This window comes from Nothoprocta perdicaria, unplaced genomic scaffold (genome assembly GCF_003342845.1).
Source record: "Nothoprocta perdicaria isolate Ctin4 unplaced genomic scaffold, notPer1 scaffold_89, whole genome shotgun sequence".
Taxonomy (NCBI): Eukaryota; Metazoa; Chordata; class Aves; order Tinamiformes; family Tinamidae; genus Nothoprocta; species Nothoprocta perdicaria.
The window spans coordinates 1,041,338-1,065,563 of record NW_020456187.1 but is presented as its reverse complement, the minus strand read 5'-3'; the positions used below and the strand labels follow the sequence as shown (position 1 = coordinate 1,065,563).

Below are 24,226 nucleotides of genomic sequence, written 5' to 3'. Positions count from 1 at the left end.
TCCCACACTCCCAGCCCATCTGGGACCATCCCCACCCCYTCAACTCCAGCTCCCCCATCCCTCACTGCAAGCCCAGCTGGATCCATCCATCCCCACCTCCCCATTCCCACCCCCATTCTACTCAATCGGGACCCCACGTGCCCTTCCCCATCCCTCATCCCCGTCCCAGCTGGCATCGCCCCGACCTCCCCCACCGCAGCTGGGATCACTCCCGACGGGAACCTCCCCCATCCCAGCTGGGACGATCCACCCCCCGCTCCCAGCTGTGCCCTCCCCTGCCCGCCCCGCCCCGGGCGGGGACTGGCCGGGGGCGGCCGCGGCCGCTTAGAGCGCCGCGGTCCGCGCTGCCCGGCTCGGTTCRGCCCGGCTCGGTTCGGCGATGGCCCCCGCGGCGCACGGCTGCGGCAGCGGCGCGCTCCTCGGCCGTTTCGGCGTCCTGCTGCAGGCGCTGCTGGCGCTCGGCGCCTTCAGCACCCTCATGCGTGAGTACCGCGGCCGCGGCGCGGCCGGGATGCTCCGCGCTCTGCCTGCATCCCGGGCGCCCCGCGAGCCGCTGTGTGCGCTGGGCTTGCGGCGAGCGCAGCTTCATTCCCCTCGCACGGGCAGCCCCGCTGCTCGCTTGGGTCGCTCACCTGGCTGTAAGGATGGTGGAAACAAAGGGTGTAAGCAAGCAGCCTGCTTGCTTGCAAGGAGATAAGTCTAACAAAAATAGCGTGCACTGGGTAGAATGATGTGAAACTACAATAATATTTCCCTTGCTTGAATCGTGGTGTTGTTTTAACTTTGCTTGCCCTATGGTGTAATGTCTGAGAGGCCTCAGAAGGAGGGTTTGGGGCTTGAAAGAAGAGTTTTGTGTGCTAAAAATCTGCTACCCTGGTATCTGAAAGTAACTCTGCCTACCATGGGCTGCCCTTAGGTTGTAGCTGCCTTGTTGCTTCTTGTAAGGGGTGGTAATGATAGGAAGCAGCCACGTAGTGAGAGGAGTAGYGGAGAGGCACTAATAAGATGTGAGAAAACCTGTTGCTCTTCACTGTCCGCACTCATAGTGATGCATGGGTTGTTTCATCATTCACTGAAGTGGTTTGATTCAAACCAAGTAATGAGGCAGAACATGGGTTGCTTTCTGTGTTTGAAACCCTGAGGTGCTGAAAAACTTCAGTTTTTCTGGTTAAGTCTTTCTCACCTCCTTTCTGGAAAACCCTTTTGGAGACTGGACTCAAGCACTGTGCTTTTAAACAGAAGCTATTAGAGAAAACTGCAGCAAATTCCTTCTGTGATAACTGGTAGCTTTCTCCAGGGGTAGTAGCCCTATTCTGACACTTAAAGGCCCATATTTCACCAGGTATTGAAAATATGGATAGATTAACATGGTCTTTCTGTTCCCCTTACTGTTAACTGGTTTGTAAACTTCAGGGAGTTGTCCCATAAAAATCAGTATTTTGATAGTATTAACTGCTATGGCTGAGGCTGGTAGGAAATCCTCACCTCTGGGCTACTGATTTTAACCCCCAAGGTTAAAAGACTACTGTTTTCTTGAACATTAGCAGCCCCTTGGTTAACGAGAAGCTGAAAGTATGTGGATTCACAGTGAATCCACTTAAAGACAAACACTGCAGAGGAAACTGCTGGCTGGAACCTTGAAAGTAGATGTGTTTACTGCCCTGGGATCTCAAACACAACATCCCTGGCTTCAGCAGGGCCGTCTGTCCCTAATTCACCCCAGCTGCTTCTCATCTATGCCCAATTTACACACTCCCTGCTGGAGACTTTCTCAGATCTGTCACTGGGGTTGTTTGCATGCTGACTCTTACTACATTTTAGTAGTAACGGGTTTACCAGTGATCTCATGTTAACCAATAACTTGCTGCAAAGCAACTTTTGGAGCTTTTGTGTGAACTGTTCAGTTGGTGACCTCCTGGGGAGGAGAAGGCATTCACAGCTGCAGGGTGTGGGAAACAGTTGGGCTGGTGTAAGACATGTTCAGAGCCTCAAATGCTTTTGGGAACCTTGACTGCATCTTTATTYGAGCCCAAAATGAACTTAGGGAACTGCACCTGAATGACTCACCTAAACTGTGGTGCACTGGCTGCTTTTCTGGGAATAGCTGTGGATCCGCCTTGATATTTTATTGTATTTGTGATATATATGTCTATGACTTCTGTTCTAATGGGGCACTGTAGACCAGATTGCTGTCCTTACAGGCCAAGGAATGGATGTTTCATTCCTATGTGAATGCAGGCYCATGAACTGTGGATTCCTTCTGCTGTAAAGCTTAAGCTCAGCTTAGTTGTGGGAGAAGCTACAACCAGAGAGCTGTGCAGCTGGTGCTTCTTCATTATGCCTCTAACAAGCAGTTTCCAAGAGAAATGTGGTCAGGTATAACAAGCTTGCTGGTGGGCTTGTATTTCTGGGAATTTCAAATTATTTGAACTAGCTCCAGACCTCCTGCCTTGGGYTGTGTAGGTGGCACAGGCCAGCTTCTGTATGCTGAGATGCCTAGAAGAGACTGGTTACTCCTTTATTAAAGTTATCACCCATTGAAAACTGGCCTTATCTGCTTCCCATCACTCWGTAGAGCTGGAAATAAAGTTGCAGCTGTCCTTCAATTCAGAGGTATGAAATGGAGAATTAGTCCTTTAAAACAAAAACCAGAATTTTAATAGAGAAAGCTTCAAGATTGCACAAATACTACACAGAGCACTTGAAAGGATCTTGAGAATCTCAGGCTAGCTGTGATGTGGTGGTTGCAGGTGCTGGTGCACTGGATGTGATCACAGAGCACACGGCCAAAATACAGAGGGTCAATAATATGGTCTCTTCTAGGTGTTAATTTCTGTGTTATTAGTGGTTTGTCTGAATTGATCCTGTGGAATTGCTTGTCTGGGTTGTATGATGCATAAATCATGTGCAACCACAGGAGAGAAAACAGTGGCAAATTGGAGCTGATAACCATGGGTTGTCACCTTTCGCACCTCCAGTGTGGGCTTCAGAAGCTCTTAGGTTGTCTATAGGGTCCATTGCTGCAAAAYCTGTGCACTGACTGAAGGAAGCAGTAGTCAAGTATTGTGTATGTGTGTGAAAGTTGGCCGTTTCCTACTCAAGAACTTGCCCTTAAGAGTAGGTCACAGCACAGAGCGGTGTGGATAACTGAATAACCCCCTCTGAAAAAGTCCTAAAYGCTCAGTCCTGATTATTGGCCAGCTCAATGCAGAAAGAATGCTACTGTTGCATCAGATGCTGGATATGACTTGGAGGCTGAATCTGAACCTTTGCAGTTGCTTCTATTCTGTTTGAACCTGGTGCTAGAAGGGGGATGTAGGCCAGCAGAAGCTGCCAAGCTTGCAGCTTGGAACAGCAAATCCCTCTGGAATGACGAAAACTCTTAGAAATCTTAGCCACAGCAGCTACAGCTCCTCTGTGGTGACCAGAAGGAGAAATTGGGAGTTTGAGGAGTATTTTTTTATTTGTATCCCCATTATGAAATGAAAAAGCTTTTCTTGGGCACGTGTATTTGTCTCACCACCCACACTGTTTGTTATGGAGTAATCTAAGGCCATCTATTACTCTTATAAACTCTTGCTTTTGTTCTTCAGTGCATCGTGCCTTGAGCTTGCACTAGGATAGCAGCGTTGTGTGTGTTGGGGCCACAGTGCTGACTCTTCTGCTCAGGACCTCTGGTTACGGAGGTGATCTATAGCAACAAGGGCAATGCTCTGTAATTCTGACCCAAGTAGGTTGTTCCAAGGTGAGACTGTGGAATTGGGTTTTGCCAGACTGGCCTCAGGATTGTAGCATGAAATACCTGTGATGAATACAGAAATTACCCTCATCTTTATTTCCTTGATTCCAAAGCTCTCTAGTAGAGAGAGGGGAGAGGGAAAAAAAAAAAGTGGTCTTAAAAACTAACTTTGCACTGTTTTTTTTTTTTTTTTTTTTTTTCAGGATAGTGGGTTCCTGACTTGTAAAAATGGAGGGAAACCTCCCAATATGTGGAAGTTTAGAAGGGTTTAGCAAAACGAGCAGTAATTATCGCAGCAATCAGAGAAACCAGGCTAAGTATCCTGCCCTGGTGCAGCCTGGGATCAGTGCTGTGTTCAGGCTTGTTGCTGAGTGTACWTTGAATTGCTTCATTGTTTCTGTGCTTCAGAATTATTCTGTATGCTCACAACATGAWGTTCTGACTTTTATGCTGAAAATCTCTTAAGGCTGGGTGCAATTTTGTGTGTCGGAAAGAAGAAGAAAGAAATGAAGGGTACATTAGGCTTGGTGTTTGATCTATCCAGACATTCATGCTGYGCTGACATAAACTTGCCAAGGACTTAAGAGCACTCCATGACTTGGCAAGCATAAAGCAGGTGCTGCTGACCTCTAATGTAACTGCCTAAAACTGTGCACTTGGTTTGATGCATATTTAAATGCAAACTTTACCAGTGCAGATGCTTTTCCCTTGGTGTTAAACCACAAAGGTTAACTTTCTGGAGGTGTGAAGTACAAGGCTTTGACTGTAATAGTCATTTACATGTAAGTATGTGGGTTAAGTTTAAAAAACAAAAACACCCTACCTGTGACAGTCTTCAGACAATTTTTTTTCTTCTGCCTCAATACATCTGAAAACTGGCTAAGCTTGAAAATACACATTGCACTTTAAGTTGGGAGATCTGCACAGCATTTGATGTGCTTAGTTAAGCCGAACACAGCTTTTTATGAAGCTTTTGAATTTTAATTATGTTGACCTGTTCTTGGAAGCCATCTTTTTGAGCTAAATTGAGCAATGAAAGCTGCGTGCTAGTTTTGGGATGCGAGAGTCCTGGCTTTGGAAAGGGATTAATGCATTGGGGAAGCTGACAAGTGAGCTGGCAAGCTAGCACTGCTTTTGTAGCTGCCCTTAATACAAGGACTGCAAAACTCATTGCTGAAATGGTCCTGTAAATGAGTGATATTATCTATAACTCTTAACACTCTTTAAGAAACTTTGATGCAAAACTTGTCTTCATCAATTAAGGGATGGAGCAAGTAAAACTCTAGACAGAAATCTGTTAAGTTTTCAACTGCTTTAATAATATGGTTGAGAACAGTATACTGTGGCTTTTAAATTTCCAGTCCAGCTGTGTCACTCCTTTCTTAAGGTTTTATTCTCTTATTAATGCTCTTAGGGGGAAAAAATGAATTTTAGATGGGAAATGTTTTCTCAAGAGATTTACCTGGAAACTAGTGGGACTTCGTGTTGGAAATAAGTTAATGTCTGTCTCATCCAAGAAACAGTTAAAAAGCCTCTCTGGATTAGAACTGGAGCCCAGCCCCAAGCCAGGTCTTCTGACAGATTTACTGTGACATCAAATACCTTGCCCAGTTCTCAATGTATAAAATGGCTGTTATTTCAAGGTATGCTTTATGACCACCAGGYGCTCGAATGCTGGCCAAGGGCCATAAAAATCTCATAGGAATAAGACCTATGGGGCTGCTGCACCCTTTGCTGCTTGAGGCATAGGTTGAAACTGAGACCTACTTCAAATCACTGTGTAGTCTTAACTTGGGCCATTAATGCTCCCAGATAGGTGAATGCTTCAGTCCTTGGTCTTGCTTTGGAGGGTAAGTGATGGGGAGGTGCTCTGAGGGTCTGGACGAGGGTTCTGGGAATAATCTTTTGTCTTGCTGAATCCTGGAAGACTGAATTTGGGTGGGGGAATAACCATGGATGGGTTAAGTAACTAGCAACTACACACACAAAAAAAGAGCAGCTGTTGTGTGAGAATTTGGGAAGGGATGCTTTTAAAGCAGAATCATTTCCTCTGCCCCCACATCAGCCAGGGAGCTTCAAAGCATGGTGTGATGTAGGACTTGCAGGATCTGAATGGGACCATCGCTCCATCTGGGTGCTGCTGTGTGCCTACTGTTGTCATCAGCATGTGCTTCCCTTGCAAACCATAGCACTCTGTGCCAGAAGAAACTTTCCTTGGTGATAGGCAGCTATTGCCAGGTTATCCTGTCTTCAGTAGGAGCTAGTATTATCTTTATACTGTCCCCCTACCTTGTCTCCTCTGACAGCAACAGTAATCTAGTGAGTTTATCTTCCAWTCCTGTTTTTTTTTCCCAAAGATCCCTTCTGCAAGCTTTGCTACAGGTGCCCATGTTCTATTTCACGGGTATAAGGATTTTTGGGAGGGACCTGGAATGACTAAATAAATCTAGCACAGACTAGAGAACACAAGCCAATGCAGTAATCTGATTCCTTAAACTGTTAGTATTTTTGCTGCTAAACTTGAAGGTGTTGGTATTTATAAAACTATTCCCAGAAAACTCTGACTCTCAAAACTGCTGCAGCTGTGCCATATTAAAGGTGATGGGTCCCGTACTGGTGGTAAATATGGGAAAACTGGAGAATAGGTCAACCGGACTTGTTCACAGATCTTCTGTGCAGGTGATGGGAGCAGATCCTAAAACAGCTACACYCGAATCCCAATTTCCTGTTCACCAATTTCAATTTAAAACTATGAATCCTTTGCTGTATAGGTTGCTCATTTAAATACCCTCTTCTGTCTCTTCAGTCTTGCAGCAAGTAGGTAGTCTTGCTCCGTAGACCTCATGGTGGGTCTCTTGTGAATCTTTCCAGCTCAGGCATGCACTTATCTTGCAAGCAGCCTGCTAGGCGGTCTCCACAAACAGCGGTTGCAGTTTCCTCCCATTGTGTCCCAGGTCGAGCTGTCTGACTGCTCAGATGGTGTGTTCAGGCTAAGAATAGTGCAGGCCCTAGGGTTTTAGCCTTTATATCCTGCATGTTCACTTTTTCCTGTCTGGGGCTTGAAAAAAACCTTGAGCCTGGGAAAGGGTGTGTTCTTCAAAATAGATGGAAAAGTGTTATTGGAGACTATACTGCAGATAAATAAAGCAGAGTTTGGGCAGGAGAGCTCTTTTGTTTCATCTCTGGTTAGTAGCTGTGAGTTTTCTTCTGCAATGACTGGAAACAAAGCACTGACCTTCTTTGTAATGAGACGTTGCCCCTGGAATGGTCTTTCTGGTGCTAGTGACTACTTCATGGTGGGTAATCTAGCTAACACCTCCTAAAAAGAGGTAACAGCATGACCAACCTGGACACTAGAGCCCACTTCTTGGTGGGCTAATTGTTCAGTGCACTAACTTTACAGCACTCTACCTCTGCCAATATTAAGCTTCTCTTTAGTTTTCATCCTCTAGGATCTGCTATGGAGGTTCCGTGTGTATCAGACTTGGGCCCCCAGGAAATGCAATCCTAATAAATGCCGAAAGTTTTCCAAGAGAAATACTCCCTACCTCCTTTTATTTTTCAGCTTTGTTGTGAAACTTTTATTGATGTGTAGCAGCTAGCTACCACTGCAGCTAATTCAATCCAAATTGTGGTCCTGCTATCAAGGAGGGACAGTAGGCACCTATCCATGTGGGACGTACTGTTAAGCCATCTGTTCTCCTTTAGGAGATGTTACTTGTAACCAGCCCTGGTCACTGCTAGTACCTTGCTGTGATACTGTGACTCAAGTGCCTCTATATGGGAACACAGGTGAGAGCTGCATGAACACAAAAATGGTGGAGATGAGGAGGCCATGTGGAAGAGCGCTCCACTACACGCAGATCAGGTGAGAAGCACACAAATGGGGTGAGGAACAGCCCAAAGTTTGGGTGATCAGTGCTGTCCTTGTCTTAACTGATCCTATAATTGTGCTCATTAACACAAAAGTAGACCACGGGCAGTGCTGTCATAGACTTGCATAACTTCAAGGAATTATGCACAACTGGGGTAGCTAAATCTTTCAACTGAATTGAGAAACCATTATAATAACTGTCCAGCTTTTTTAAGCTGGCAGTTGGTGTTAAGGTGTTAATGTTCTCCTAAAGGATAAACTATGGGGACAGTTCTTGCTAGGTTTTTATATTTTAGTTTTCTGACTCTACAGTTATGCAATCAGGGTCTCATCTCTCAAAGTGTTTGGTTTTTTTTATATTTCAGAGGTCCCTACTCAGAAACCTAGTTGCATCTTAACCTGATGATCTTTGGGGACTTTCAAGTGTATATGAATATTATTGTCCAGGGCAGRATAGAAAGGGCCTGGGAGTGTTTTGTTTCCTGCTCTTTCTTTATTTTTTTCAGTCTTGGGAAGAGTATTTCTCATTTAGATGGTCACTCATCTTCTTTCCCCTTTGCTTAACTTTATGGCTTTGTTAGCAGTAACCAGGGCCAAGTAGGGCAGGAGTGGTAATTTATGAGGACGCCAATTCAAGAATGTAGGTGTTAATTCAGTGGTGCTTCAATTGCTTTTGTTTAGTGGGGTTGGCCTTCTGTCTCCTGACTTTTAGGAACAGCTGCTTCCCATCTGCCCATCCTTTCCTCTGAGATTTCTTGAATCACAAGACCTCTTGGTCAGGCAGTACCGTATGTCCATGCTGCATGCTGTGGTGATGGTGCTCTTGGCACAGCCTGCGTTCTTCAGGACGAGACTCCTGCTTATCCCCCTCACTTAGTTCACTCTGCAGTAACCTCAGCTACAGGTGGTAATGCATCTTTCATGTACTGAACATCTTCACTTGGTGTATAGAGTCCTCAAATGAGATAAGCTTCAGGGCTGCATTGCAAGCATCAGAGCCCTGTGTTCCYCTATGAAGAAAGGGATAGAGGAGGACAAGCTGATTCTGAGTCTTCTCAGACTTCTCAGACCAGACTTTAGTACTATTCCTTATTAGATAGATATTTTTGAGTGTAATGTAAAAAGGAGGTATTTCTCATGAATTTTGTGTAAATTTTTTGAGCAGTGACAACAGACTGGAACTTGGAGRTTCTTTCGTTCTGGAACCTGCCCCTCCCCACCCTCCTCTATATTTCTGAAGAAAAATGCATTTCTGACATTATAATGTAAACTATTTACTGCTAGTATCCATCTTTAATGTTAATTGGAACTTAAGTGGAGTAGTTCTCTATCAGATTGAAATAGGTTCACTACAGTGGGACATCCTTGGGTGTGGGGAGTTCAGCTTTGTCAAATCAACCTGTGGAATCTTTGCTTTAGAAGTACGTGCCATTTGGTTTGTCTTTGCCATGAAAGGGGAAGCTCACTTGATGCAACTCAGTTTGCTGCTCTTGGAACACTAGGTACCGCTGCTTCATGATTAAAAAGTACAACTCTGCAGACCATCAATATTACAAGCATGAAATGCAGTGGATGTGAAAACATATTTCAAGAATGGGAGATCATGAGCCTCTTGCTTTACTCAGGCTTTAAAGTTATATGACTGCACATGGATGTAGCAGTAGTGCTTAAAGAACCTTCATGCTTGACTTCTTTGTGCTTACAGCATCTTCTGAAGCTTCAACAGGTGCTTCTTTTCATGCTAGCATTGATAATTCGAGGCCTTGGTGCTTATTGAAGTTTCTTTGCCCTTARGCAGTTTTCAAGACCTCTCCCCACCTGCAGTTACTGTTAATTAGTCTGTCTCCATTACTTTAAGCCCTGTTTGAGCTTCTGAAGGGTGAACATGAGCATAAGCACTAAGACTGGACAGTGAGTATTTAGTGAGGTACAGCAGCACATTGGAACATAGAATCAATTAACAAAGCCTAACAAGGAGGATAATAGAGTAGTTTTAAATTCACACTTCTCCAATTCACTGGCCTTATGTTATGGACATCCCAATAGTTGAAGACTTAGGCAGACCTAAGAAAAGAGGAAAGATTTAGTGTCTTTGGATTTTGCTTTCTTTATATTGCTGTATTAAGATTAGTTTTTCAGGAAGTCCACTGGAAATGTTTTTCTAAATGCAAATGTTAAAGATCCTAGAAGAGTCAGTCCAAAGATTTTTTTTTTTTTTTCCTGTGCTTAAGAACTAAAGCTGTTTGTTCAGGGCTTGTGCTACTCTTGAAGTATCTCTTCATTGACTTCTGCTTGCCTTTATATAGTCAATATTTCCTTTGCTATCAACATGGTTGCCAGGCTATGTTCTACTTGGTCACTGCATTAGTCCTGTAGAGTTGCTGGCATGCTTCCCTGTCTCAAAACTAGAGGATAGGCTCTTATGCACATATCTCTGATGTGATTCCATAYCTTCCAAGGCTCAGTAAAGAGTTTTAAGCTGACATCCAACCCCAGTAAGTCCAAAGAAAATGTGGATGCTTATGCTCTTAACTGCTGCCTTTGGGTAACTTATCAAAACTTGTCGATGAGCTGATACTAAATAAAAGCTGCCAAAGAATCTGATTTCCATGAGACAAAGGAAGCTGAGACTTGCCTTAAACATGCTGCAAACATCCAGACTTTATGCAGCTGGTAGAAAAGTGAATTGAGGCTGACCTCTCAATCTTCCTTGCTTTAAATATTGCTTAGTAATAATTGTTCCAGAGTTGACTTGGAGTCAGCTAGTCAACACTAGCTAGTGTTTCCTTTCCGTTGGCTCCCTCCTTAAAAATCTTTCTACCTTCATGTGAATTTTACTTTCAGATGTTACTCGAGCTAGTTGTCCATTTATTGATGTTGTAGGGAGATACCAGATGAGATTGAGGCTACAACTCAAAGATTAACAAACTGAAGAGGTGACTAGCATGTGACTATAGGAAGTAAATACTTGCTGCAGCCTGGGCACCTGTACCTTCCTGGCCCATGATGTGGTCCAGATGGTAACTGGTAGTTTGAGAGTATTGCTTTGCTGTAGAATGTACAAAATGCTACTGGCTGCATCAGGCTTGGTTTATATGTGGGCAGAGTTGMAAGGGGAAGCAGAGTTAAAATATAACTGAGTCTCTCTCTTAATCTGATGAAATGAGTGGTTCCCTCACTACCCTGCTGTGATTAGAGCAAGGAAGTAGTAGTAAACTGTGGTCGTGTTTCTTATGTGCTTGCTTCATGCATAAGAATGCAAAGATTTTCTTAAAATATTAAGACTGAACTTGTCCATCTGAACAACAGTAACAACAACCCGTGCCCACAGCTGATAGAAAAATGTGGTGTATGTTATAAGAAGAGCAAAAAGGGTGTTTAGCCTTTTATTGATACTGACTAATGAGTATGTGTCTATGCAGCCCCCAGGTAGCTGTGAACCTCATGGCTTGTATTTCTGTGTGGGCTAGAAAAGAGGGGGGCATTTTCCAGTTGCTGTTCAGATGGCTGTTACCAGAGCCCTGCTGTGTTCCCAAGGCACAAAAGAAGTAGTGCCCTTCAAAGAAGGTTTTTATCAGCTCCTTGAGCTTTCAAAGACCTGGAGCCATTTTTATGTGGATTTAGCATCACCCGGTAACCTCTGGGTCATGGCTACTGAACTACTCTACTGCCCATTTAAGCTCCAGTAATCTTGGCTGGCTTTCTTGTTTAATTCGGAGACAGCCTGCTTCAACTCCACACAGTAAATGCCCTATTAAGCAGTTAATTATTTCTCTATAATACTAGCTTTTATCTTTAATACAACAGTTTTACTGTCTTTGATAATTACGCAGTCTCAGATAACTCTCTTAAATCTAATGAGGCATGACAAGCTATGTTCAACAAGGCACCACACCATTAACTTCTTACCTCTGACTTGTCATCTTATCACACTGAATTACTGTATTTCTAGCCTGAGTGGCTGTGGGTACATAATCTGTCACTTTTCATTAAGAAAACAATGAAAATCATCACTGATGCTCTTGCAGTGGGACTAATGGTCAGCTGCCTGCAGTTCTTTCAGCACAGCGCTCTCTGCTTTGTGAACTGGACAAGTCTGGGTTCAGTTTAGATACTTCTGAGCAGCTCTTAGTCCATAAGTTTTTTGTCTCTGAGTGAAATTCAAATTGCCTCTTAGGAATTGGTGCTGAAAAAAATCCTTTTTTGCTCTCCATCAGTTAAGACTTTTGTAGTGATGTCAAGTATATTCTCTCATACAACTGGGATTTTTTTTCCAGAACAGAAAGACAACAGGGCTTCTAAAGATGCACAGTGCCACCTTCCCTATGAAGAGTGAGGGGAGGAAATGCTTGTACCCTGGTGGGGAGAAGTGTTTTGGGACACTGAAGGTCTGTTTGACTTTGTGCACGTGGAACCTGCACAACTTGTGCTTTCAAGGTTTTCTCTGTGGGGCTGAAAGGCCTGCCAGTGATGTGGCTCCAAGCTGAGTCCTCATCTTTCAAAAATGTGTGTTTTTTTTTGGGGGGGGATGTCCATGGTACTGGCTACTGTGGTGGGCCTGGGCTAGTTTCTGATTCTAACAGGAAACCATCTATGTGGACAGAAGCTGTTAACTTCTCTGATTTRATTTCCTGAAAGACTGACTGATGGGTGAAGTGTATATAGGGAAGCAGAGAGAATAGGTTAATTGTTAAGTGTTAATTGTTTAAGATCACTGTAGGTGATTTAAGGTGGACCAGAGGGATTACATGTGCTCCTTTCTTCCCAAGGGGTGCAAGGAAACTCATGCTTAAAATGGTATCTCCTTGCCCCACTGAAGAGTGGGTAGACCCATGTGACTCTGATGGCTCTGCTCTCATCCATGACATACTGCCTTCCTATTGCTGTGGAGCCCTGGGAAGTGTCTCCACGTGCCAATAACTGTCAGCACTGAGGAAAAGTCATTTTTCTGTCTATAAAGACTGAATATGTGTAGGTGAAATGATGATTTTGAAGATGACAGACTAGCAGGATGGTGCATATCTGCTCTGTCTTCTGGTAGCTTTTTAGAGGCAAACCATTGCGCTCCAAAAATGATCACTTAGTGGYATAGATTAGCTGATCATCCATTTTTTGGTGTTTGCAGGAATAATCTGCTTACATTTGCTGTACTCATCCCAGATGATCTGCCTGGTAACTTTATTGGGTGTTCCTGGTAGATTTAGCAGGATTTGGCAACCACCACTTACAGACACCATCCCAAGGGTTTATGCTCTAGCAAAATTGTACATTGCACGTACAGTCATACTGATGTGTCTAGATGCTTTTAGGCTCCTATTTCCACTAGATGGCACCACCGAATAGTTTATCTGCCCATGTCCTGGGTCAGACTGCTTGGAATAGAGAATGCACTGAATTAACTTTTTCCATTAATTCAGTATTTTTAGCGCAGTTCTCATCTCCAAAAAATATCACAGCTCATTATTTTGACTCYGAATCCTGTTCAAGCTGACATGTTGAACTGACTGCTGGATTTAATCTGCTGTGCATCTTGAGTTCATTTTGCCTTTGAGGAGATGAGTTGCTGCAGCAGCTGAAACAAGCTCTGGTGCATGAACCCTCTGTTTCTGCCTGAAGCTTGGAGGCATCATCACTGAAAGAGTGGCAGTGAATGCAGCATCTAGCTCTAGATGCAGCTGTTAACATCCACAGAACCACACAGTGCCCCCCAAAGCCATTTTTGTTTCTTAAATATCTGTCAGTTCAGTGTGGCTGAAATGCCTCTTCTAGGGCAGTTTGTTCCAGAGCACCCGCAGGCTTTAAAGGAAGGGAGTTTAGTACTTTCTAAAATGGGATCTAAGATAAATTGATATTTAAGCCATCCAAGTTGACTTTTGCATGTGATGTGGCAATTTGTACTTTTATATGTGCAAATCACAGCAAGTAAAAGCTGTTTGAATATAGGTAAAGCATGGATGCTCTGTCATTTCTCTAGGACAAGTTAACTGGATCTGTGGAAACATTTTGCAATGCTCATGACCAGAACTGAGCACACAAACAAACAAAACATTCCTGTCTCCAGTTAGTAACTGGAAAAAGCCCAGAGCAGTAACTGTGATAGCCAATCCAGTACTGGAAGACTTACTTGGATGAGGACACTTAAGGGCCACTTTCAGCAGTGTAAAATGATGGGCTGTTGAAGGTGAGAAGTATGTGCCTACCTCAAAAAATTGCTCTCATTTGGCTTTTTGACTTAATGGGTGCCATTCTTTGCTTAATTTGAAGCCAGGTGCTTTGGTTCTGTTTAAGCTTAGACTGATAAGTACTGAGGGTCCTCAAAATTTGACTACTWCTGTGCTGGAAATCAGCACAGACCTGTCTTCTGTGTCTTGGGTCTGCTGGTTAACCTAACCTCTCTATTTTTCCCATAGTAAAACGATTTAAGGAGCCAAAGGAAGAGAGACGTCCATGGAGGATATGGTAAGATTTTTAATTTGGATCTTAAATACATTCATCAGTATTTTTGTTTTCTTGGATATCACAGCTCTCTAAATATTCCATGTTGAGTTATTAAACTGTTTTGTCTCTTCCCAAGGAAACTTAGCTRGTAATCCCTAGAAGTAAAAAGTCCTGTCTAGTTTCCTCAGGCTTGTCTTGCTGCAGGTGACCTGGACTTCAGGGTTATGGTCCTCTCCAATCTGCTGGAGAGCCTCATAGCCTCATCTGGCCTGTCTCCTAAACAACTCAAAACCCTTAGTCTTGCAAATCTGCATCTGAGACTTCCTAAAGTGCTGAAGTGTATGTTTGTTTCCTTCTCAAAACTACTTGGATCTGCCAAACTATCACTTTTCACCATGCATGACTTTTGAGAATCATGAATATCTTGTAGGAAAGTGTATCGGTTTGGGGACTTTATTTGGGTGGCTGATGATGATATTCTAGTACCAATTTTATTGCCTCTTTTAACCTTTAACCTCAGGTTTTATGACACCTCCAAGCAAGCAATAGGTGCACTCTTCATCCACTTTGCTAATGTTTTTCTGTCTGATCTCACTGAAGAGGACCCTTGTTCTCTGTAAGTATTCAAGGTRCTTGCACTGATGGCTTGAATCTGTAGAAAGGGGACCAAACACTACTGGAAAGTGTGATATATGGTAGAAACTGAAGCATGGGAAGTGCTAGGTGGAGGTGAATATGGTGAGGTTATTTTTAAGCTCTAGATTATCTTGTTTTGGCAGTCTGCTGGTCAGATCTAGTCAAAATCACCCTTTTCAATCAGTCTGCCTGGTAACTACATACTTAKTTGCAGAGTTAACTTTGCCCTCTTCTGAATAACTTTTCAGGCCTTAAAATGCTATTAAAAATCTTCAGGCTCACTTCCTCCTTTGTATATATTGAAGTGCTGCACTTAGATGTTTCTTTAAACATTCACAAGGTTGACTGGGACTAAATATAGCCTACAGACTGATTCATCATGATTGTTTTTAAACAGACAATATTTTAAAACAAAATAAAATCCTTTGAGCTTGTATAGTGTCCTTCAGTTTTATTCGTGTGTGTGTGTATTTTTTTCCCCTCTACTGCTTGGTTTGTAATTCTGAACAAGGCGGCTTAAAATTGTCCCTGGACTTTGAGACTCTTAGTCTATGTACTCTTCCCAAGACAAACTACCATGAGCCTTGTTTGTATTGGAGTACTCCAGTTTCTACAGATGAATGCTTCAGTAAGCTAGTCTGAGCCTTAGATTATACCAAAACTTTAAGTCATCTTTTCAGAGTGGATATTGAAAGAAGATGATTATTCTCAGGGCCTTTATTCTTGGGTCCTATCAATTTCTGGAAAAGGAAACGTTTCCGTTCATTTCTGTAACTGTGCTTGGCATTTTCTTCATACTGTAGAAATCTGGCCAGATCTAGCAGAAAGGCTCCAAAAATGAAGCTTGCCAAAAAACWTTCATCTGAGTTGGAGATGCTCTTTTAGGAGTCTCCTAAAACACTGTGTAAAAGCTCTGTGTTAGAAGGTCCCGACAGGTCTCTTAAGCTCTGGCACCCTTTCAAGTGGAACTTAAACATTTAAAGCATCAAGACAAGCTCATCAGGTCCAGATCAGAGGSTGCTGTCAAGAGGTTACATCCTTGAGTTAATCTTGATTAAGAGTTACCCCCAAAATTATTTAATAATGTATGAACAAATGAATCGGGCCAGGGAGTTGGTGGAGCCTGTTCCCTTCTCTGTTTAAGGAACTCTTAAATTAAGAAATTTTTGCTATTAGGTTTACTCCATATACATATTAGAGATCTTACTTAGGGGATTCTACTTTAAGTGAAGAATTTGATTTTTTTGGTTGTTTGTTGTGTTTTTTGTCTTTTCATGCCTTTTCATGTTGACATAGGTCTTGATTGTTTTGTGTAGATTTAAGACCACAACCAAAGCCTGTATTTAAAATTTTACAAAATATTTTTTTCTTCTGCTTTTAGTTACCTCATTAACTTCATTCTTGATGCCACACTGGGAATGCTGCTGATMTGGCTTGGTGTGAATGTTGTCTCCTGGGTTGTGCAGCGTCAGAAGTACACATACCTGGTCTTTGGAGAATATGGTAGGTGTCAAGAATTTCTACAGCAGTTTCCTTCTCTCTCTCCTGTTTGGGCRGGAGGTGTCCTCTGCAAAAGTGTGACTCATTTTCAGTTATCCCTTCCTTTGCCTCCAAGGAGCTAATGAAGTGTTGTAGTGATAATGTTAAATGCTGGAGTGTCACTGGGTTGCAAATGCCTGTGCCTACTGCCTTGCCAAGCAAACCTGAGTAGAGTAGGTGGTGGAGGCAAGTTAGACACTTCTCTGAGAAAATAATGTATGCCTGAAGTCAGTGTACAATAACCTTAAGGGGTTTTTAGGGAAGCCTCTTGGTTCAAGACCTGCAGTTGTGTTTGCTTTGAGCTATGGTAAGCATGAGTAGGATACAGATTGTCATTTGGTAACACAACCTGGGAGGCTTATGATTTCCCTAACTGATGCTAAATGCCAAGTTTAAGTATTTCTGAGTCTGGCAGCTTTAATTTCTGTTTCGAGAGGTGTATGGTGGGGGGGAAACATGTTTCAAAAGCCTTTCCCAGACAACCCCACTAGAGGGYAGCACTCTCCTTCAGAAAGAGGAGAGCCAGCTTCAAGAACAGTGCTTCTCAAGGGATGTAGGAGAAGCAAGTCAGCCTTTTTTGCTATTTCATATAGCATCTAATTTAAAAACAAACAAAGAAAAACTTTAGACACATCCYGTAGTACAAGTAACTTGCTTGTTTTCCTAAAGGTCACCTTATTTCCTTATTTTTTGTATCTGGTTTAACTGGCCAGGTGAAGCTTAGACCAGAACATAATATGAATTAGTATGAGGTCCCCCTGACTTATGAGTTTTAAATCAGGTTACATGCACCCAGATAAATGGGTTTTGGCAGTGGATCAAATGCCTCAAGTAGCTTCCTTACTGTTCAGGAGCCAAGAACAGAGCACTAATGTTTTTCAGATGAGGCAATAAACGAATCCAAGTATTCTTAGTTCATGGACTGGTATTTTCCCCTTTTGAGCAAGAAAAGCTCTAATCTCTGCCATGGCTTCAGCTTCAAATGCCACGTCTGCAGTTGAACAGAAGCAGAGAAGTGTTAACATGTATTGATGGCTTGCTCTAACCTTGCACAGCAGTAATGAACTTCCACTGAGCTGTAGTTTTCCTCTCTTGAAGATTGGCTTAGACTACAGAAACAACTCACTTCTCTGAGGAAATCTTGTATTCATTAATAACTCTTSTTGAAACTCAGCTCTTGAATAAGGTCTTAAATGTCATCCACCCTGTTCTTGGTGCAGGTTTTGGGCCAAAGGGACTGCAATGGAAAAGTTAGATGTAAGTTAAGTGGCACATCAAGAGCAATGCTGCCACAGGACTGAGGAAGAACTCTGGTATCCTCATCTAGTTAGATGACTTCCACACCAGTYACCATGCTGGAAGATGCTAATAAACTTTTGGTACGATCTGATGCAACTCCAGAAATATTGATTCATTTCCTGTGCTATTGCTGTACCCGACTTTCCCTTGATTTCTTCAAGTATCCCAAAAAATAAAAGCCTTTCTTGCAGAGGAAGAAGGGCAGAATATCAGGAAAGCACAAACAAACTTCTGAGCAAGAAGCAGTTGTGTCTTTATTATAACCAGTAATAACCTGCCTCTGTACCTAGGCTGTGTTTGGTTTGCCTGATTCCAAGGCCCTGTGAAACTCTTCCCTAAGTGACTGCAATAGCTGGGTTAATAGAGAAGCAAAGAGAAAGGAAGGGAAAGCATTTAAATTTATGCCACTTAAACAGAAGATTGGAAGAGATGCCTTCTAGCACTTAGGAGGATGGGTTTCATGGCATCTTTGAGCCAAGCAACCTATCAGCTGAATATCTATTTTAAGCCAARTGTTAACATTCTTCCAAAAGTTGCTTGAGAGCTTTCTCATCCTTTGTTTAGAGGTTTGTGTTTGTGGGGCTGTTGGATAAGATCCTTCGGGAAACCATATTGGATCAGCCATCATTGGATTGGATCAGCCTAGAAAGAACTACATCCTTGTTTAAAATTTTGCACGGGTAAGAGGAATCAGTTGCTTGACTTTTGTATCTGTAAAGTAGGCTCTGAGCTGAGGGGGGAAGGTGATAACTTTCAAACAATCAGCTTTCCAGAAGTTGCTGTTCATACATGCCTTCCATTTTTGAAGCTTGGAGATAATGGATTTTTCTCAAGTCAAGTGCTTTTTGTGCCTGAAGTCTTAGCCAAAGACTATTGTAGCCAGGAAAGACACTTTTTAGTCAGTGGAAAGTCAAAGACTTGTATTTGTATTCTTCTGTCTTTGCACACCAGCTCAATTGCTTCTTTTTTCAGYTTTGACTGCCTTGAAGTATGAATCTGTGTTAGGAAAGGCTGTGTCTCTTTTGAAGATCAAAATTTCTAAGATCAAAGATTGGAGAGGTTTAGTTTCTGTCTTGGTTTGAGTTGGCTTTGGAGAATGATGRTTCCCTTATTTGAAGTACTAACTGGGCCACCAAGCTCCATGAATGCTCTTTGTACTGTTGCTTTATCAGGATAGCAGCAGGCTATACCTATAGGTACTCTTCCTGTAGGTGACTTCTGCAGGCAGATGAATGAAGCAGCGCTTAAGTTGCTCTTCATGCTGCAAGAAACTTAGGAATAGACACAAGAGACCTTGAAAATGCTACYAGGCTTGCATGGACTGAGCAGGGTCTAGTATGAGCTGAAACTGGAGCCTGAAGACAACAGTCTGGTTCAAATTGAAGCCTTCTGTCCCCTAGTAGTAGGCTTTTTCCCTATGGGGAAAAACTGTTGTTGGCTGTGGTGTCCTGATACTGCAAATGCAACTACATCAGCATAGTCCTATTTGGTCACCACCAAGGTGGCCAAAGAGAAAGATGAGGATGTGTCAAGAATCATGCCGGTGCTCAGCTTTTCTAATTTGTTAGGGYAGGATCTCATCTCCAGAACTTGTCTTCAAACCATCTTTCTGAGAAGCAAATAGTGAAGGGTTAAAATGACTGAGCTTATAGTCAATTTAATTAAAAAAGGTCAAGTAGATTTAAAACTAGTGCATTTTGAAAATAATACTTTAACGGTAAGTAAATGAATACGAATTAAGAGATGCTCTTCAGTGTGTGAGCAGAGTTCTGAAGAGAAGCATTATGGGAATGATAGGGAAACGTGGGTGTTCTTGACTGAAAAATGCCTCTCCAGTGCAGGTCAGGATACTTGTGTATACTATTCTGTAGTTGTAGTCTCTGACTAATTTAACTTTGTGTCCTGCTAGTTCACTGTCTGGAAATGGAAAGGCATGTTAGTTGGAGGCCTCTGAATTCTGTTCAGCGACCTGTTGAACTCTGCTGGTCAAATTTAGTTAAAGAGAATATGCTTTGTGCCAGCTGCTGAGTTTAACTGAGGATCTGTGTAGGCTGCTCTTGGCCCTGTTGTGGTATTGTACAAATTTTCCATAACAAATATTCCCACGTCCTGAAGCAGCCAACGGAGCTGGCTGCTAGTGCTTGAGGAAATACTACTGAAAATGCACTAACCTGAGGGGATGTCTTGTCRTCCTCTGCTTGCTTGAGCTCTCTACTGTAGGGATCAGGAGGAAAGAAAGAGTAAGAAAAAGRCTGAGGATCCTTTTCAAGTAGACAAGTGTGTGGTCAGGTAGCTTGCTCTGAGCAGTTGCACAGTCCTTGAACCCTTCTGAATCTTGCTGATAGGGAATGGTGATGTTCACACTACACTGCACTACACACTGCAATAGAAGTGTCTCCAAGGAGGAAAGCCTAGAGCTAAAGCCCATAATACCACAAAACTGTGGGGACCAATTCAGCTGCATGTTCATCCTCTGTTCAGATATAGAATATACCAGAAAAGATACAGAATATATCAGARAAGGCCTTGGAAGGCACAAATAACAGGATCCACCTGGCTTTGCTGACAGCAAGTTGTCCTGCCTAAAACCTGCACAACTTTTGGTCAGGTCTCAATTTCTAAAAATTCAGTCTGGTCTTATTGTGCACTTCTCTGGAACTGGCATACTTTATTACAATTTCTTACCTTGCTTTGTATGTAGAAGCTAGCATTGATTATTTGATCTCTTGTTTAAATTATACCTCTAAAATAGCTCTTAAGATTTTTCTAGTGACTCTTTACCCCCACCATGTCACAYTGTGCCAGTTTTAAATGCTTTCAAATGTTTATTCTTCCTCAAGGAAGAATAAACCTGTGCATTCTGCTATGGCTAAATTCTTTCCTACCTGTTCAGTGCACATATAGTYGCTGAAAGGCAGTAAATAAAGCTGTCTGGCAGTAGCATGTGGGTTTTGCTGACAGCTTGGTACGTTATGCAGCTGGGATTAAAATTAATCCTGTTGTGTGGTAACAACTCAAATACCTCAAGCAGTGCTGCTTTTCCTGGCTTTGGGCTCTGCAAGCAATTGGACTCCCACAYGCAACTGGAATATGTGAGACATGAATGTTTGTGTGTGAGGTTGTTGCAGACACCAGTGATCCTGGGTTTGCATTGAGGAGATTTTGCCAGTGAAGAGTGCTGGCAAGCTCAAATCTAGGACGTGGCATTGAACTCTGAACAACGTCTCACTCAGACAGGGACAAGTATAGAGAAAATAAGTTGATGGTGTGGATCTTCCTCAAGGAGAATGGACTAACGCAATTCTTGCATCCTTCAGAGTGAAAGCTTAGGGATATATGTGTGTATTGTCATGGTGTGAGATAGCCATGGGAAGGGTTAAGCACAATATTCCTTAAGCTAAAAGGATGACTTCTGCAGTAGAACTGGCATGTAGAGGTGAAAGGTCCTGGATTACCTTCACTAGAAGCCTTTGCTTTGGGAAGCTGCTCAGATAATGACACATGACTTCTCCAAATAAGAGGTGTGTTGCGGAGGCYAAGAAGATCCTTTGGACCTGTTCCTCTCTTTTACCAGGAATATGAAGCTTCAGCCACAGTTACGAATCCATCTTTATTGAGTTTTGTCCTCCAGACAGTAAATTATTTTTAGATGGCTATTTTCTTTGGRAGAAGAAGCCTTGTAGGCATTCCCTTGAATTTATCACATTGAAATGCTTGATAAGATCAATTCTTTTTCATGGAGTAGAGTACTTWTGGATAGCATTTGGTCCACTTAAAATTTAGAGGTCTGAGTGCCTTGGGCCATCTCAGATCTGTTGAAAGCCAGCACCTAACTGAAGGACAAAGTTAGCAGAGATGAGTTTGAGTTTTCAYACTTTGTCTCCTAAGTTCGGAGAGATTTGTCTGTACTGTCTTTTGACTAGTTCAGGGACTGCACTAAACACAGATGATTACTYGTATGCTATTGGCACTAGTCAGTGGCAAGCTGGATTTTTGAGCTGGATTTGAGTCACTGAGGTGAACCACTGACCTTTGGATGACATCAAATCCACCAAGGTAAAGGACAGTGAGAAGGAAACAAGCMATGGTCTGTTTATAACTAGTCATCCTTGTGGCCCCTTGGGCAGTGCTGCTGTTTCATATTCTTTAGTCTAGAGATATTTTGGTACTAGGCAGCCTCCTGTCCTTGGGGGCACGAGATGCAGTAAAAAACTGACGAAAACCCTCTGATCTTCCTGCCAGAGGCTGGAAATAAAACCCGGCTAAATTCTGTGCTCCGGAACAGATTCCTGTGCAGAATCRTATCTTTGCATAGTCTGAAAACAAAGAACATAAAAAGGAGCAAGTTACAAAACACTGGCAACTTGGAGCTGCCATAGCTGGCAATAGAGGACAAGTCTGTCCACCTGCTCTACATGGGTCTATGGGTCTCCTCCCACTTTCTTTCAGTGTGGGCATACCATAAGTGATTATGTCCTTTTTAATTGTGGAGGGAGTCACAGCATCTTTGTGATGTAAGAAAGGAACAGGAGGAGAAATGTGATTATTTGGGTAGTAAAGTGCCTAGGTCTGTCCTTGCTAGTATAGGTGCATCATTTTGTTTAGATTGTCTAGAGCCTGGTGTGCAGAACTTCAGAGCTGTAGTCACTTTTGATAATGAATGAGTTCAAGCTTGCAGATTCTTCTAAAGGAAACTAGGTTGTAGAGGGGAGAATTTTGCTGTCAGGATCACGGAGGGGTTGAACTGACCTGCAAAGGGTGCTGTGGATACTGGTCTTGCCTCTCCACAGGGGACAGAGCAGAGCAGCTGACAACACAGGGAGAGGGAAAGAGTTCAAATGCAGGAAGGAAACGAAGGATCTGTTTGTTTTCCTTTTCTGTTTGTACTTGGAGCTGTGACAGGCACTGGGAACCTGGGGGTTCATTGAAGGATTGGTTAACCTTGTGTTTTGGGCATGAAGCCCCAGGATACTCCACCAGTGCTGAAGATGACAGGGCATAGGGACTATGTGACCGAGTCTGTGCTTCAAAAGAAGCAAGACCCTCTGGTCTTYCTGACACTAACCTCTTATAGCCAACCACCTAGTAACACTGACCACCCATTAAGCACTTGCTTGCCAAGTAGCAGCAGTGCATGTTTTCTAAAATCTGTGATGTGCCCTGCTGGCTGTGGTTGATCAAATCTTGATGCACACAGCTGGATTCTGGGACTGGAGTTTCGCATAGTGATTTAGACCAACTTTTGCAACTGTTGCTCTTCTCTYTGCAAGGCTTCCGCAGAGCTGTGCTGATAGAAGAGAGGCAGAGACCTCCTAGTCTGCTGAAATCTGTCAATGAAGCCAAACACTGGCCTCCCAAAGTATTTCCTTACACAGATGCAGTCCCAAATTCTGCTCTGATTGCCCTGGAAGCAAGTGTTGCCTGGGGTTATCTGTATGTTCAAGTAATAAGAGGAAATGTTAAGTCTTTCCGAAGCCAGATACTGTGGCTCAGTTTTGCAGACCTGAGATATTCTGATGAGCTGGGAAAGATGATAACCAGCTGGTAGGGGCCTTACAGAAAGCTGAAGCAAGCACATGTAATAGATATGGTACCATTATCATTGTTAGCAATACAAATATGCTTTTAATTATTACTTCATAAGTACCCCAATGGAAGCATTCATATTTAATTAGCATTGATTTTTTTTGAGCGGATTGCTCTAAAACCAGGGGCGATGGAGCCCCTGTCTCTTGCTCAGACAATAAGTATTATATAACAAGCTGTTCACTCTATCAGCAGAAAAAGATTAATTATGTCTAGGACTGAAAGCATGTGCTTTTTGAGTTGAGATTGGTGCCTGGAAGGTTTCAGACTGGTAYAGGATCCTGGCTGGCCCCTCTCTAGAGGAGGGTCAGTTCAACAGTGCTTTGCCTTGAGGCTCACTATGGAGTTTGTTATAATATAAAAATATTTGCTCAGTCTAATGTTATGGCAAAAAAAAAAGGACCTGGGGGTCCCTGAAAGCTTCTCTTTTCTGCTGTGAGAAAGTGGGGTGCCAGGGTGAAGGACTTGCCTTTGGGCTTTTGAGGAGAAATGAAATCTCCRGTCTCTGAAGTTGAAAGTCTGCTGGGCAGGTAGTCATGAGCAAACACTTATGAAAAGGTAATCTATAAATCTAGGCTATTTTCTTCTTCCTTTAACAGATAAAACTGTTAGGCTAAAAGATGGCCAGTAACAATCCACTGAGATGACACAAAGAGAAATGAAAGCTTCCTAGTAAAAGGACTGGGATATTGGAGATGGGGAGATAAGGGTAGAAATGAACTGGCAAATGGTGCTTCTTTGGTATGCAAGTCACAAGACCAACAAATAAACACACAGAATTTGGGTCCTCAAGCATGGCCYGAGCTGTGACCTCACAGTTTAGAGGAGCAAAGTGGTATGCCTTGTAGGACAGGCATGTGCTCCACAAAAACAACTGTTCTAGGAAGGATAGGCATTGGGGGTGTATGTACTATATTGCAAGTCCACCACGTTTGTATTGGTTTCTGCTTTTGATGGCTTGCAGAGGCAGGCTGGTGAAACAAAGAGCAGGGTTGGAGGCAGAGTACGTCTTTCCTTTCTCTCTCTTCCTTTTCATCAATTTGTAAAGATACGAAATCTGTAACTAATAAGGGACCAGTCTAYGGAAGAAGCTATGTTAGTACAAGTCAAATTTA

The 24,226-nt window shown here is 42.8% G+C and overlaps 1 protein-coding gene across 1 annotated transcript in view; it reads left to right on the top strand.

Annotated features, from left to right (window-relative positions):
- Nucleotides 1-379: 379 nt before the first annotated feature.
- LOC112958574 (store-operated calcium entry regulator STIMATE-like) overlaps nt 380-24,226 on the top strand; it is a 33,694-nt gene continuing 9,847 nt past the window's right edge. Inside the window, exons 1-4 of the mRNA XM_026052454.1 lie at nt 380-482; nt 14,024-14,072; nt 14,572-14,667; nt 16,069-16,190. Coding sequence (XP_025908239.1) covers nt 380-482; nt 14,024-14,072; nt 14,572-14,667; nt 16,069-16,190 — 370 coding nt within the window. The remainder of the gene's footprint in view (nt 483-14,023; nt 14,073-14,571; nt 14,668-16,068; nt 16,191-24,226) is intronic.